This window comes from Aotus nancymaae, unplaced genomic scaffold, assembly GCF_030222135.1.
Source record: "Aotus nancymaae isolate 86718 unplaced genomic scaffold, 86718_ANA_hifiasm-v0.15.2.pri h1tg000007l, whole genome shotgun sequence".
Lineage (NCBI taxonomy): Eukaryota > Metazoa > Chordata > Mammalia > Primates > Aotidae > Aotus > Aotus nancymaae.
This window is the reverse complement of record NW_026988418.1, coordinates 57,769,475-57,782,340: the sequence shown is the minus strand read 5'-3', so window position 1 is coordinate 57,782,340 and position 12,866 is coordinate 57,769,475. Positions and strand designations below refer to the sequence as shown.

The 12,866-nt window shown below is 36.9% G+C and overlaps 1 protein-coding gene across 3 annotated transcripts in view; it reads left to right on the top strand.

Moving 5' to 3' along the window:
• The window catches only part of MAN1A2 (mannosidase alpha class 1A member 2), a 164,466-nt gene that overhangs the window by 22,184 nt on the left and 129,416 nt on the right, over nucleotides 1–12,866 (top strand). For all 3 annotated transcript variants that reach the window (XM_012458861.2, XM_012458863.2, XM_012458862.2), the window contains exon 2: nucleotides 10,484–10,739. In XM_012458861.2, the coding sequence (XP_012314284.1) occupies nucleotides 10,484–10,739 (256 nt within the window). The remainder of the gene's footprint in view (nucleotides 1–10,483; nucleotides 10,740–12,866) is intronic.

Below are 12,866 nucleotides of genomic sequence, written 5' to 3'. Positions count from 1 at the left end.
TTGTGAATTTGTTTATTCCTTCATTTCTATCAGTTTTTGCTTCAAGTATTTTGAAATTTTGTTATTAGGTGTGTAATGTTTATCATTGTAATATTCTCTTGATATGTTGACCTCATTAATATAAAGCAGCCCTTTTTCTACCTGCTCTGAAAGCTACTGTCTGATTTAATATAGCTGTTCTCACTTAAACTTTATTGAGTTACTTTACACACTACAAAATTTACCCATGTTAAGTGTACAGTTAGGTGGGAGCTGTGCTTCCTGCCTCATATACATAGACTGATGATTTCCGAATCTTTCAGCCTTTGACATCTGAACCTATGTACTTTGTTTACTTTTTAAACTTAACAGGTCTAAAAGCATACAAATTCATCTCTTTCTCACTCCTTCCTTTATCCCAGATCACTCTTTCTTTATTCTTGGTTTAGTTAATGGTACCCCTTTTTATCCAGTCAGTATAGTGAAAAATCTATTATTGTTAATTAATTCCTTTTCATTTTCATGTTTAATCACTTACCTAAATTTCTAGCTTTCTAAGGTCTCTTATATTGGTCCTTCTTCTCCATATCTACTTTAAATACATTTTATTAGGCCCTTGTCATTTTTTGCCTGGGAGGGCTGCTGTGACTTTCTGACTCCTTTTCCTACTTCCAGCCTTATATCTCCCTTTGGATTTGATATAAAGCTTGAGGTTCCTTGGATTTCTCAGTGCTTAGCTTTAAATCTTTTTTAGCCTCTTTCATGTGGCCAACCATTACTCATATTGAGAAACAGTTGGGCTTCTTCATTAGTATGTTGTTTTAAGAATGGGATTACTGTTACTGTTTAGGAGTGGTGATCCCAAATTTGATACAATTTGTCCTGTTTGGCTTTTAACTACAGTCAGTACACTGGAAGGTATATGAATCTTAAGATGATAATGTTAAGAAATTTTTTGTCATTTGTATGACAGTGTTATTCTGTGCAAGTAGAGTACATTCATTTGCTATTGAAAATAATCTTAGACTAGATTTGTAAATATCTCCCTTATAATAGTGCCATTTTAATTAACCTCTTTGTTACTTTCAAGTTTAAGGAGATCTTTTCATGACCTCGAAGTTGTGGCATTTCTGTTTGGAAGGTCTAAAATTCCTTGAGGCACTTGCCACCAAAGCAGTGTAGAATGCTGTTGTTTCATTATGTTCTGTACCAGTGCTGACTATCCTATAGTCATTTCCTAAAATCATTCTTGGCCTAGATTGTGCACAAGTAACTATTTGCATAACTGCTTCAACTATTTTTTTTGTCTGTGTGCACGCACGCCTTTCTGGATTCTCAGAAATTTCTTCTGAATATTATTAAAATATAGGATGTTTGAGAAGGCTGTTTAGTATCTAACTGTCATAAAACAGTTTAGTATTGGCCATCGTTACTTATTTTTTTATAGGTAGCATGACATTGTTGATTCATTCAGCGTATATACTTTTTTAAGTCAGTAAATAGAGCAGTGGGGAGTTATTCTTGGAATTTGGTGATTAGAGTCAATGTAAAATTCACTGATGATTGTTGACAATAGGTATCTGCTAAAGGCTTTAAAGGGCTCTTATGTTCTTAGACCTAAATCAGAAGAACATGGTCTGGAAATCTTAGCAACGGTAGTAATGGATGTGAATGAAAGCTGATGTAAACAGTGGTATCACTATAGAAGAAAGAATGTATCAATGGAAGTTTGAATGTATGTTGTCTAGAAATGGGACCCAATAGATGCAGAGGGAAGGAAATTATATTTACTGAGTACCTGCTGTCTGCTCGCAGTTTCCTTCCCTTGCTGCACTCTTAAAATTTTTTAGATTCTTTTGAGTTTTTCTATGTAGAAATCATACTGCCTGTGACAAAAGACAGTGTTTTGTTGTTGTTGTTGTTTTTTGGGTTTTTTTTGAGATGGAATCTGGCTCTGCTGCCCTGGCTGGAGTGCAATGGTGAAATCTCGGTTCACTGCAACCTCCACCTCCCAGGTTCAAGCAATTCTCCTGCCTCAGCATCACGAGTAGCTGGGATTACAGGCCTTCCACCATGCCCAGCTAATATTTGTATTTTTTAGTAGAGACTGGGTTCCACCTTGTTGGTCAAGCTGCTTTCAAACTCTTGACCTCAGGTGATCCACCCGCCTCGGCCTCCCAAAGTACTGGGATTACAGGTGTCAGTCACCACATCTGGCTTTTCCTTTTCTTTTCTTCTTCTTTTTTTTTTTTTAAAAGCTTCCTTTTGGCCATGTGTGGTGGCTCATGCCTGTAATCCCAGCACTTTGAGAGGCTGAGGCAGGCGGATCACTTGAGGTTAGAAGTTTGAGATCAGCCTGGCCAACATGGCAAAACTCCATCTCTACTAAAAATACAAAAATTAGCCAGGTGTGGTGGCATGTGCCTGTAATCCCAGCTACTCGAGAGGATGAGGCAGGAGAATTGCTTCAACCCGGGAAGTGGAGGTTGTGTGAGCCGAGATTGTGCTGCTCTACTCCAGTCTGGGTGACAGAGCAAGACTTCATTTCAATAAAAAAAGAAAAAAAACTGCTTTTAAAATATTTTCTTCTTATTTTTATTTTCCTTTTTTATGTTGCTGGCTAGGACTTCTAGTACAATCAAATAGAAGCTGTGATAGTGAACATCCTTACTTGTTTCTCTCATTTTGAGAGAGAATTACTTCTATAGTTTATCAATAATGTGATTTGCTGTAGTCTTTGGAAATATCTTTTATTAGTTTGAAGAAGTTCTCTTTTTCTCTGTTCACTTTCTTCTTCTGTTTCTACTGAATGAAGAAGGTGGAACACTGTACCTTTGGGGGTACGTCGAAGATGGTAAAGTCAATGATCAGAGACCTGTTGGTAAAGCAGATTTGAGGAAGAGGGAGCTTCAAAGAAAGGGTGGTGGCTAGAAGACTGATGTAGAGTGTAGGACGTGGAAAGGCCAAGTGTGGTACTCTTTGAAAAAGTAAAGTGAAAGAAGGGGAACATCAATGAAGGCTGAAGTGGAGGCTGTTTTGAGGGGAGTTTTTATTTATTTTTAAAGGATGGGTGAGACTTCATATTTGTAAATGATGGGAAAAGCTCCAGTAGAGAAGGAAAAAGTGACTATAACAGAAAATTTCTGCCAGCCAATATTTCAGTGTAATGATATGTATCCCTGTGTAATTTAGAATCATCCAAAATGCTTCCAAACATGATTCAAGGGCCTCAGTGGCTTAAGCAAGATAGAAGGTAATTTCTGTTCACACATATGAATTCTGCAGGAAAGTTTCATTAAGAGAGGTTGAGAAATAGAGTTTTTATTTAGCAGGATCATGGGTCTAGCCAAAACCAGAGGGTTCTAGGACTAAGGAAGAAGAAAGAAAAGATTTTGGGAGACGGTTTTCAGTATCTGCATAACAAGTGTGAGAAAACTCTTTAATAAAATTTATCTCTTGCAGTATTTGGATAGCATTAAGAAGTCAAAGTGATGTTTGTTTATATCTAGACTCTACTTACTAGCCCTTGACCCTGAAAAACTATTTTTCTCTTTGTGCCTTAATTTTTTCATAAGGTGGAGAATAATAGTGTTTGATAGACTACCTCATAAATTGGTATGAGAATTAAATAAGATAATATATGTAATTGATGAAACCATTGCCTTGTACATCTAAGCCACAATTACTAGTTTTATTATCATTTGCCCTTGCTCTTCAAGGATCAGGGATGTGTTGAAGGACAAAATACAAAAAACAAAACAAGATAAAAACAATAAACAAAACCTTATATTACTTATGGGATACCCAAAATTTGAAAAGAATAATTTCAAATCTTATAAGAATTTATAGATATAAGACTACAGATTTTATTGGAAACCTTGGAAGGTACTCAGCCAAAGTTACCTGCAAAGTTTGAGGGCACAGTTCTTTACATGACCACTCACTTCTGGTACCACTTGTAAATCCTGAGGGCTCCCAGACCACCCTCAGGTTTGATAATTTGCTAGGACTCACAAAGGGATTACAGATTACAGGGATCTGGATTAAAATCAGCCAAGGGAAGAAACACAACGGGTGAAGTCCAGGAAAGTTCCAGATGTTGATCTGCTAGTGTCCTCTTTCCATGGAGTCAGGACATGTTCTTCCAGCACCAACGTGTGACAGTATGGCATGGAGTATTGCCAGCTTGGCAAACTCATTCAAGCTTCAGTGTATAGTGTTTTTATGGGGCTTCATTATGTAGGCATGTTTGATTGATTACTCAGTTGCCTATATGGTTGAACTCAGTCTCCCAATGGACTGATACTGTGTAACCCAGAGCCTTGTCCTAAGTCATACTGTTGGTGTTTATGACTTGGCCAGCTTCTGCTTTAAAACTTTTAGGTGTGGCCAACCCTACCTGAAGATCTGGTATAGCCAGCTCCCACCATAAACAGGGACACTATTATCAACTATGACGTATTACCTCCCAGAAGCTGAAGTCAGTGGTGAGACTTCTCTTTGGGTAAGGCCAAATTCTTTACTACACAGGAAGATATAAGCCACTGATGAAAAGGAAAGATGTTTACAAATGAAAGTCTAACATGATTATCTGTTGAAGATACCAAAGTTAAAAAAAAAATCTTAAAAAACTAGCAAGAAAGTTCATAGTGCTACTAAATGATCATTGTGAAAAACACTCAAGGAAAAAAGGAAATAAAGTATATTATTTGCTTTGGCAGTTGTAAGGATTGCTACATTCACTTGTAATTTGGAACATAGAGGTTAGAAGGATTGTAATTATTAATGGCTTACATGTATGTAGAACATTACTTTTTACTTTAGTCCAAGTAAAGGGAAGTAGAAAGAATTACGTAGCAAAAAAGGGTTGTAGTACTTTTAAAGCCATATAGTCAGAGTAGTGTATGTTTTCCTATCTTTGTTGATGAAAGTACTAATCTTAGAGGTTGGTTTTTTTTTTTTTTTAGTGATTATTCCAGGTTGTAGGGTGAGGCATGAGCACAGCTAGAACTAAAATCTTTGTCTCCTGATTTTTGGGTTAAGTATACTTTTTTTCTAACTGCAAAATGTTTCCTCTTGGAACCCAGTTAATAGGAGGTCTGATTGAATTTCCTGGGACTCTGGAGTTTCTTTTAGGACCAGTCTGGTTAGTCTTTTCTTACCCTCTAGTTGATACTGGTTCTTCTGAAATAGTGTTTACTCACTAAACTCTTAAGTAAATAGTGCTTTTTGAGGGACAAATAAAAATAAATCTGTAGATTATTTAGATTTTCAAAATGTATTAGAGTAAGGCTCTTTATAATATTGCGACAGTGTAGGTTCTGATGAACAAAGTTTAACTGCCTTAACAATAACAGGTGGGGTAAGATGACTGGAACTTTCCTTTAGAGCAAAAATTTAGAGGGTTCAATTTTTTATTTTTAAAAATAATTATAAAAATTATGTCATTTGTGAATTATTTACACATGCATGTTGCTGTCAAATGTACTTTTCACCTGTGGAGGAACAACTGATGCTAACACAAAGTTAATAGCAATAGTAAGTGAAAATAGAAACCTGTCACATGGCAGTGTTGTTAAGGGGTTTCACCATAACACCATGTCATTAATTTTAATATGGATTTTAATATTTAGCATGCATTTGTATTGCTTACCCTGTAGTCAGAGTTGCTGTTTACAACTTTTTTTTCTTTTTTTTTTTGAAACAAGAGTTTCACTCTTGTTGCCCAGGCTGGAGTGCGGTGGTGCGATCTTGGCTCACTGCAACCTCCGCCTTCCAGTTTCAAGCAATTCTCCTGCCTCAGCCTCCCAAGTAGCTGGGATTACAGGCGCCCACCATCACACTTGGCTAATTTTTGTATTTTCAGTAGAGACAAGGTTTCACCATGTCGGCTAGCCTGGTCTTGAACTCCTGACCTCAGGTGATCCACCCGTCTCGGCCTCTCAGTGTTGGGATTACAGGCATGAGGCACCATGCCCAGCCTTACAACTCTTTTGACTGTAGCCTCATGATGGTCTACAGACTTTCTATATCATAATCACTTCAGATGGGGCTTAGAATCTGTGTTTGCATTTTAATATTTCTATTTTTTTTTTTGAGACGGAGTTTCGCTCTTACTGCCCAGGCTAGAGTGCAATGGCGCAATCTTGGCTCACTTCAACCTCTGCCTCCCGGGTTCAAGTGATTTTCCTGCCTCAGCCTTCCTGAGTAGCTGGGATTACAGGCATGCACCACCAGGCCTGGCTAATATTTTGTATTTTTAATAGAGACGGAGTTTCACCATGTTGGTCAGGCTGGTCACAAACTCCTGACATCGTGATCCACCCGCCTTGGCCTCCCAAAGTGCTGGGATTACAGGCGTGACTGCGCCTGGATGCATTTTAATATTTCTAAACACCAATTATATACCAGATGTTGTGCTACACATTGAGAGATACATTGGAACAAAAATCAGATAGGGTTTCTGAACTTAATGGAGTTAATAGTCCTATCAGGAGAGACAGACATTACTCAAAGAATCACGTGATTAAGTACTACGAAGGAAAGATGCGTGGTGCCATCAGACTGTATATTAGGGAGATTTGTCCAATCTAGGATATACCTGAAGAAGTTATGATTGATCAGTGATTTGAAGGTAAAGAACAAACTGTAAGAGTGTTTTAAGCAGAGGAAACCTCATGCATATGAGGCTGTTGGTGGGAAAGAAAATGGTGTGTAAAAGAACTGAAAGAAGGTGGCCAGGCATGGTGGCTTATGCCTCTGATCCCAACACTTTGGGAGGCCGAGGTGGGCGGATTGCCTGAACTGTGGTGTTTGCGACCAGCCTGGGCAACATGGTGAAACCCCGTCTCTACTAAAATACAAAAATTTGCCGAGTGTGGCAGCATGTGCCTGTAGTCCCAGCTATTCAGGAGGTTGAGGCAGGAGAATTGCTTGAACTTGGGAGGCAGAGGTTGCAGTGAGCCTAGATCCCACCACTGTACTCCAGCCTGGGTGGCAGAGCGAGACTCTGTCTCAAAAAAAAAAAAAAAAGGAAAAAAAAAAGAACTGAAAGAAGACATGTGCCTATAGAACAGAGAGCTGGAGGAGTGTGTGTGAGATGAAGCTTGAGGGATAGGTAGAAAGCACATTATACAGAATTCCTTAATAGGCCGTAATGTAATAGAATTCTTTAGGATAAGGGAAGCCATGAAGTGTTTTAAGTGAGAGAAAGGCATAGTGTGAATAATTTCAGAAAGCACATTGGGTCTATAGTATGGATAGAGAACAGCTTGTGGGTGGGTGGGGGAGTGGTTGGAGGGTGAATGTGTGAAGCCTGTGGGAAGCCTGTGACAATAGTTCAGGTGAGGTATGACAGTAGCCTTATTGTGGTTCCATCACTTGCTAAAAGGAGTATGCAGAAAAGGAGGACTATGACTAAGTAAGAAGTGTTGTGTTAAGCAACTCTATCGCAGATCTTCTCAGGGCTTTAAAAATGCCCATGTGCATGGTGAAACTCTCTAAGGGGATATGGGATGTTTCGTGGCATATATGTCTTGCCCCCCTCAGTGTGGGCTCTACAAAGTGGTGTGTAATATCTGTTCATGGAAGTTCACTGGTAGATAACGATGCTTTCAGAGTTTTAACATATGAGCTATTGCAAACATGGTTGGGGGCTTCCACATGCCATTTAACAGTAACTTGGGGATAACATGGTACTCAGAAATAGAAATGGAAAGTTTGTTTTCCTGAGGAAACCTCCCTATTTGTCATCAGGACAGAAAATTACCTTTGAAAGAGCCACTCCTCTCTGTTTGATGTTGCTCTTCCTTGGGGCCCATTTCCAGGTCCTCTGTTTTTCTGAATCTTTGTGCATGCTTGCACAATGAGTGGGTGAGTTGGGGACATTCTCAGCTGGAAATGGCAGAATACCCACTGATAGTTACTTTGTAGAATCTGAAATCTGGGGACAATTGACGGGTGTGGCAGTAACCCCAGGCACTTTCCCTCCTTCTCTTCTGTCCTGAACCATGTTGGCCATTTGACCTCAGGCTTATTGTCTCTTGATTGCAAAATGGCTGTCTTAGCTTTAGGCTTCACAAATACCTTTGAAGACAGGAATAGGTGATTGGGTAGGTTTAGACTTAGAAGCTAAAGGCTGTTTTCTTAACTGGCTCTGTCCATTTGTTAATCCATAAAGGAAAATATTTCTCTTTGGTTGAAATGGGGTTTTGTGGCTACCCTTAGCCGCAAGGGCAGCTGGGAAATACTTGATTAGCATAGCTGGATTCTGATCTGTTCTCGGGGTAGTAACACAGTGTTTTTCTGTTGGTAAAATGTGGGGCTGGGATCGGAAGGCTCTTGGGTTTATCTGCCTTGGATATCTTATATAAGACTTCATTCAGCACCTGTCTGCTGATGATGCCCTTGTCTGCTTGAGTCTCCTGAACAGATCAGGCCTCATGTCAGTTCCTCTTGGATTCATTCAGGGGCCAACCTTAGCTCCTTGCCCTATTCCTCTGACATTCATCCAGTCTGTCTGTAGGCCCCATGGATTCTTCCTCCCTGCTGAATGACCTTGCGTATTACTGACTGTCTAGCCTGCTGCACCTCCCTCTCCCTTTCTCTCTCATTTCCTTATCGGCACCTTCTCAGTGCTAATAATCCAGTTTTTTTTTCTCTAATGTTTAACATCTAATTGTTAACACTAGATAATATTAGATTGTAAATTTTTCTTTTGGCATACAGGTTTATGATTTAACACATGCACCATTCATGTAACCACCATCATAATTATGTATGTAACAATTCTATCATCAAAAAAACTCCCTTGTGTTAATCCTTTATAGTTAACTCCTTCCCCATCCATAACTCCTGGCTACTACTGATCTATTCACCATCCCTCTTTTTTGTCTTTTTTGAGAATGTCATATAAATGGAATCATATGGTGTGTAATCTTTTGAAACTGGCTTCTTTCACTCAGATAAGAATGGCTTTGAGATTCATTCAAGGAATGTTTATAAATAATTCACTCCTTTATATTGCTGAGTAGTATTCCATAGTGTGGTTATACCACAGTTTTGTTTAACTATTTACTTGTTGGAGGATATCTGGATTGTTTTCAGTTTTTGCCTATTATGGATTAAGCTGCTGTAAACATTGTGTATAGTCCTTTTTCTTCCAGTTTATTTTTATTATGGTAAAATACAATTAACATAATATTTTCTATCTTAACCGTTTTATACAGTTTAATACTATTAAATACATTCATATTATTATACAGTCATAACTGCATCCATTTCCAGAACTATTTTCATCTTGCAGGCCTGAAACTCAGTACCCACTAAACAATAACTTCTCATTATTCCATTTCTGACTGGCTGGCTACCACCATTCTATTTTTTGTCTCTAGGATTTTGCCTTCTTTAAGTACCTTCTACAAGTGGAATCGTACAGTATTTGTCTTTTGTGACCAGCTTGTATATAGTTTTTTTTTTTTTTTAATAAACATAAGTTTTTATTTCTCTGAGATAAATGCCCCAAAGTGCATTTGCAGGATTCTATGATAGTTAAATCTCTAGTTTTTTTTTAAAAAAAAAAAAAAAACTTTTCCAAAGTGGAAAAATTTACACCATTTTACATTCTCACTAGCAATGTTATAAGTTCAGCCATCTGCAGAGTCTGAATTAAATTTCTGGAGAGGTGACTCCAGTGATTGTTGGGTTAGGTGTTTACCCTTAGAGTAGATATTGTTGGTTGGTTGATTTGGAAAAGAATGGTTTACAGTAAGTACCACTTGTATTCATTCCTGTGGGTTAGGGTGACTATAGAGGGAATATCGAACTCTCTTTCACAAAAGTAGGACTGGGTAGAAAACTGAGTAGGTGTCCACTGCAGTAGTGATTTCCAAATCTGTATGTATACCAGAATCATCTGAGGAGCCCCTCATGGTACAGATTCATGGGTTACATATAGATCTACTAAATTGGAATCTGTTTTTAACAAGGGTTCAAGAGAGTTTTAAATAATTATACCCACATCTGTTGGACATGTTACATTATAATATCTATGTACTTTTGAAAATTTAAAGGTTTTAGAAGCATATGGTGCACTATATAAATGAAAAACTTTCTGTTCTCTTATCTTTTCCTCTTTTTCTTTGGCCCTATGTTTATATTTTTGTCTCTTCTCTTATACTTACTCTATTTTTATTTTCTTTCCTCCATTTAGTTTTCACTGGTGTCTATTTTTTGCAGCTGTCTATGGATAAGTTACTGTTTTCTCTGTTCTTAGTCTGGAAATTGTATGAAGAGATTATAAAGAGAGTTTGATCTTAGGCATCTAGGGTTCATTTTCTTTCTCATACCAGATCTGAATCTCTCTCACTGATAATTCTTCCCTTTTAATGGCAAAAGTAGAAAACAAGTCCCTGGGCTTAATGGAGAAAACTTTATGTTTTATATTTAAAGGTTGACATTCTTAGGTAGACTCACTCTTACGTTTTATTTCCTCCTTTTCTCACAGGGAAGAAGAAGAACGTCTGAGAAATAAAATTCGAGCTGATCATGAGAAGGCCTTGGAAGAAGCAAAAGAAAAATTAAGGAAGTCAAGAGAGGAAATTCGAGCAGAAATTCAGACAGAGAAAAATAAGGTAGTCCAAGAAATGAAGATAAAAGAGAACAAGCCACTGCCGCCAGTCCCCATTCCCAACCTTGTAGGAATAAGTGGTGGAGACCCAGAAGATAATGACGTAAGAGAGAAAAGGGAAAAAATTAAAGAGGTAATAAGCTGAGTTTTGTGATATGGAGTGTTTATGGATTTGTATTTGACTGGATATAAACAGATATATATTGTCTGTGGTGTCATGTTTTGATCTTTTTGTTCTTGCGTCATAGTTGTGGTAGAGTTTTCAGGTTGGTCCTTTCATAAGGACTAGAACTCTTTCTTTTTTTTAAAAAAAAATGTTGATTATAATATAATTATTGGACACTTATAAGCTTTTTATATAACATTTGGATTAGTGCCACTCATTCTTTGTTAAGAGATCTTTTGAAATTCAGCATTTTATAAATAATATATCTGTATATAACTTAACATTGACCTAAAAAGTTTCTTAAGTGTTTAGTTAAAAGGGACTCTGCCAGATAATATACAAATCCCCTCATAAACATGCTTCTAAAGAGTTAGCATTGTATCTCCAATTTTTTAAGGAACATGTCATGATACCCCTCAACTATACTGTAGATTAAGAGCACATTTCTTCCAAAGAGTCTCCATGGATTGAAGAATGGAAAAGAATTGATTTTAAAATTCTTTATTTAGCCTCGGAATTCTTTCAGTTTGTTGTTCTATAATTACTTAAAGGTAAAAAGAATACCAGATGGGAAAAATCTAGTGAATATTTGAATTAAACTTTGTTAATTAGAACTCCTGAAAATTCTGGGTGGAGTTTGTGATTATACTATCTGTGAAGAAAAATATTTTTATCAGAGTGTAATTGCACCAGCAGTATTTTAGAAGGTTTAATTGTTACTAAGTAAGATACATTTAGTTCAAATAGTCAAATATCTATTTGGATATATTCTAGTAATGGATATGGAAGGCATAGCAGATATTTTAAGCTTAGCCTTATGAATTATTATAAAACCTTGACCTTGATGGAGTAGAAATAGAGCTGTGTTCTGATTTTACCTCACCTCTAGAGTCTTTTTAATATGTAGACTGCTTATAGCACTTCCTTTGGACAGTGTTGGGAGAGACAGTGATAGTTTTTTTTTTTCAGATACCTGACTTGCTTTTTTTCAGATGTCATTACAAGTTACTGAAATACTTTTTTTCAAATAAATATAATAGTTCAGATAGATAACCATGTGTGTGCAGGGGACCCCCAGATGATCCTCAGGTTCAGTGATTCACCAGAAGTACTCATGGAACTCAGCACATAGAAATATGTTTTAGTTTGGCGAACTTTTATCCTGTTATTTTACTGAAGTCATTTATTAATTCTTACAGCTTTTTTTGTAGATTGTCTGTAATTTTTCTTATACATAGTCATGTCTTCTGTGAAGAGTTACTTTTCCTTTTTCCTTCTTGATTTTTATACCTTTTATTTATCTATTTTTTCTTGTTGTACTGCAGTGGCTAGGAGTTCTAGTACATTGTTGAAAATAAGTGGGGAGAACGGACATACCAAGTTTGTTCCCAGCTTTAGGGGTTAAGCATTTAGTCTTTTGCCATTAACTATGATGTGTCAACTGTAGGTTTTTTAAAGATGCTGTTTATTAGGTTGAGAATGTCTCCTTGTAGTTGTTAGTTTACTGAGAGTTATTAGTTTACTGAGAGTTGTTAGTTTACTGATGGTCGTAGTTTACTGATAGTTGTAATTTACTGAGAGTTTTATCATGAATGAGTGTTGAATTTTGTCAGATGCTTTGTCTTCATTTTTCTCTAGATGACTATGATTTTTTCCTCTTTATTCTGTTAACATGGTAAATTACATTGATTTTTGGATGTTAGATTAATCTTATATTCCTGGGTTAAATTAACTCCACTTTGTCATGATATAGTATCCTCCTTAGATGTTGCTAATTTTTATTAAGGAATTTTGCATCTGTGTTCTTAAGATACATTGGTCTTGAGTTTTCTTGTAATATCTTTGCTTGATTTTGGTGTCTGATTAATGCTGACTACATAAAGCAAATTGGGAAATGTTTAATTAATACTACGCTGTTAAATGAATAGACTTTTGTTACACCACAGTCCACTATTATATAATTCATCTGATACACAGTTAAATACTCTGCTATTGTATAGCTCAAAAGTCCTTGGGTTGCAACACACTCAGCTCAAACTAAGTGATACAAAAAGTATTTATTGGTTTGATGGCTCTAAACAAGGGCTTCAAGTT